Genomic DNA, 662 nt, shown 5'->3' with positions numbered 1-662 from the left:
CACACACACACACACACACACACACACACACACACACACACACACACACACACACACACACACACACACACACACACACACACACACACACACACATATATATATATATATAGCAAATGTATATTACCATTTTGGAGTATCAGAAGCGGATGAAACGCCAAATCCGGACTCTGCCAACAGAACAAGCAGCAAGGCAACAAGATAATCATGATGTTTAGCATTTTCATCTAATTGTTCTAATACTGCCTTCAGCGATAACGCTATTGTAGAAAACGTACTATCCTCTGCCAATATCGGCTCGGTTATATCGACTGTTCTGTTCAAGGAACGCAATTGCTCCATTTTACTATGCAATAACAAATTGATATCGCGCTTTTTCTTTTTTTTTCCGCTTTCTTAACAAAATCAATCTGGTTAAATTGCAATGTGCATTGTTTACATTCTACTTGTTGCTATATGGTGGGTTGCGCATGGTGGAAGAGATACTTCCAAACTTCTATCATAACGTATACCATGTATATATCAGCTGAGCTATTTTATTTGCCATATGTACATACATTCATACATAGGATTTTTCAAGAATGACGATTGGTTATTCCAGTCCTATATTGCAGCTTGAGGAGCCATTTCATTGGCTGGAACTTTAAATTCATTTAAGATTA

The 662-nt window shown here is 37.5% G+C and overlaps 1 protein-coding gene across 2 annotated transcripts in view; it reads right to left on the bottom strand.

Annotated features, from left to right (window-relative positions):
• The window catches only part of LOC108692750, a 2,187-nt gene that overhangs the window by 1,148 nt on the left and 377 nt on the right, over positions 1-662 (bottom strand). For both annotated transcript variants that reach the window (XM_018201165.1, XM_018201164.1), the window contains exon 2: positions 128-641. In XM_018201165.1, the coding sequence (XP_018056654.1) occupies positions 128-342 (215 nt within the window). In that variant the 5' untranslated portion in view covers positions 343-641. The remainder of the gene's footprint in view (positions 1-127; positions 642-662) is intronic.

The sequence above is a fragment of the Atta colombica genome, unplaced genomic scaffold, assembly GCF_001594045.1.
Source record: "Atta colombica isolate Treedump-2 unplaced genomic scaffold, Acol1.0 scaffold82, whole genome shotgun sequence".
Lineage (NCBI taxonomy): Eukaryota > Metazoa > Arthropoda > Insecta > Hymenoptera > Formicidae > Atta > Atta colombica.
Note: the sequence above shows the minus strand (reverse complement) of the source record. Positions and strands in the feature narration are given on the sequence as shown.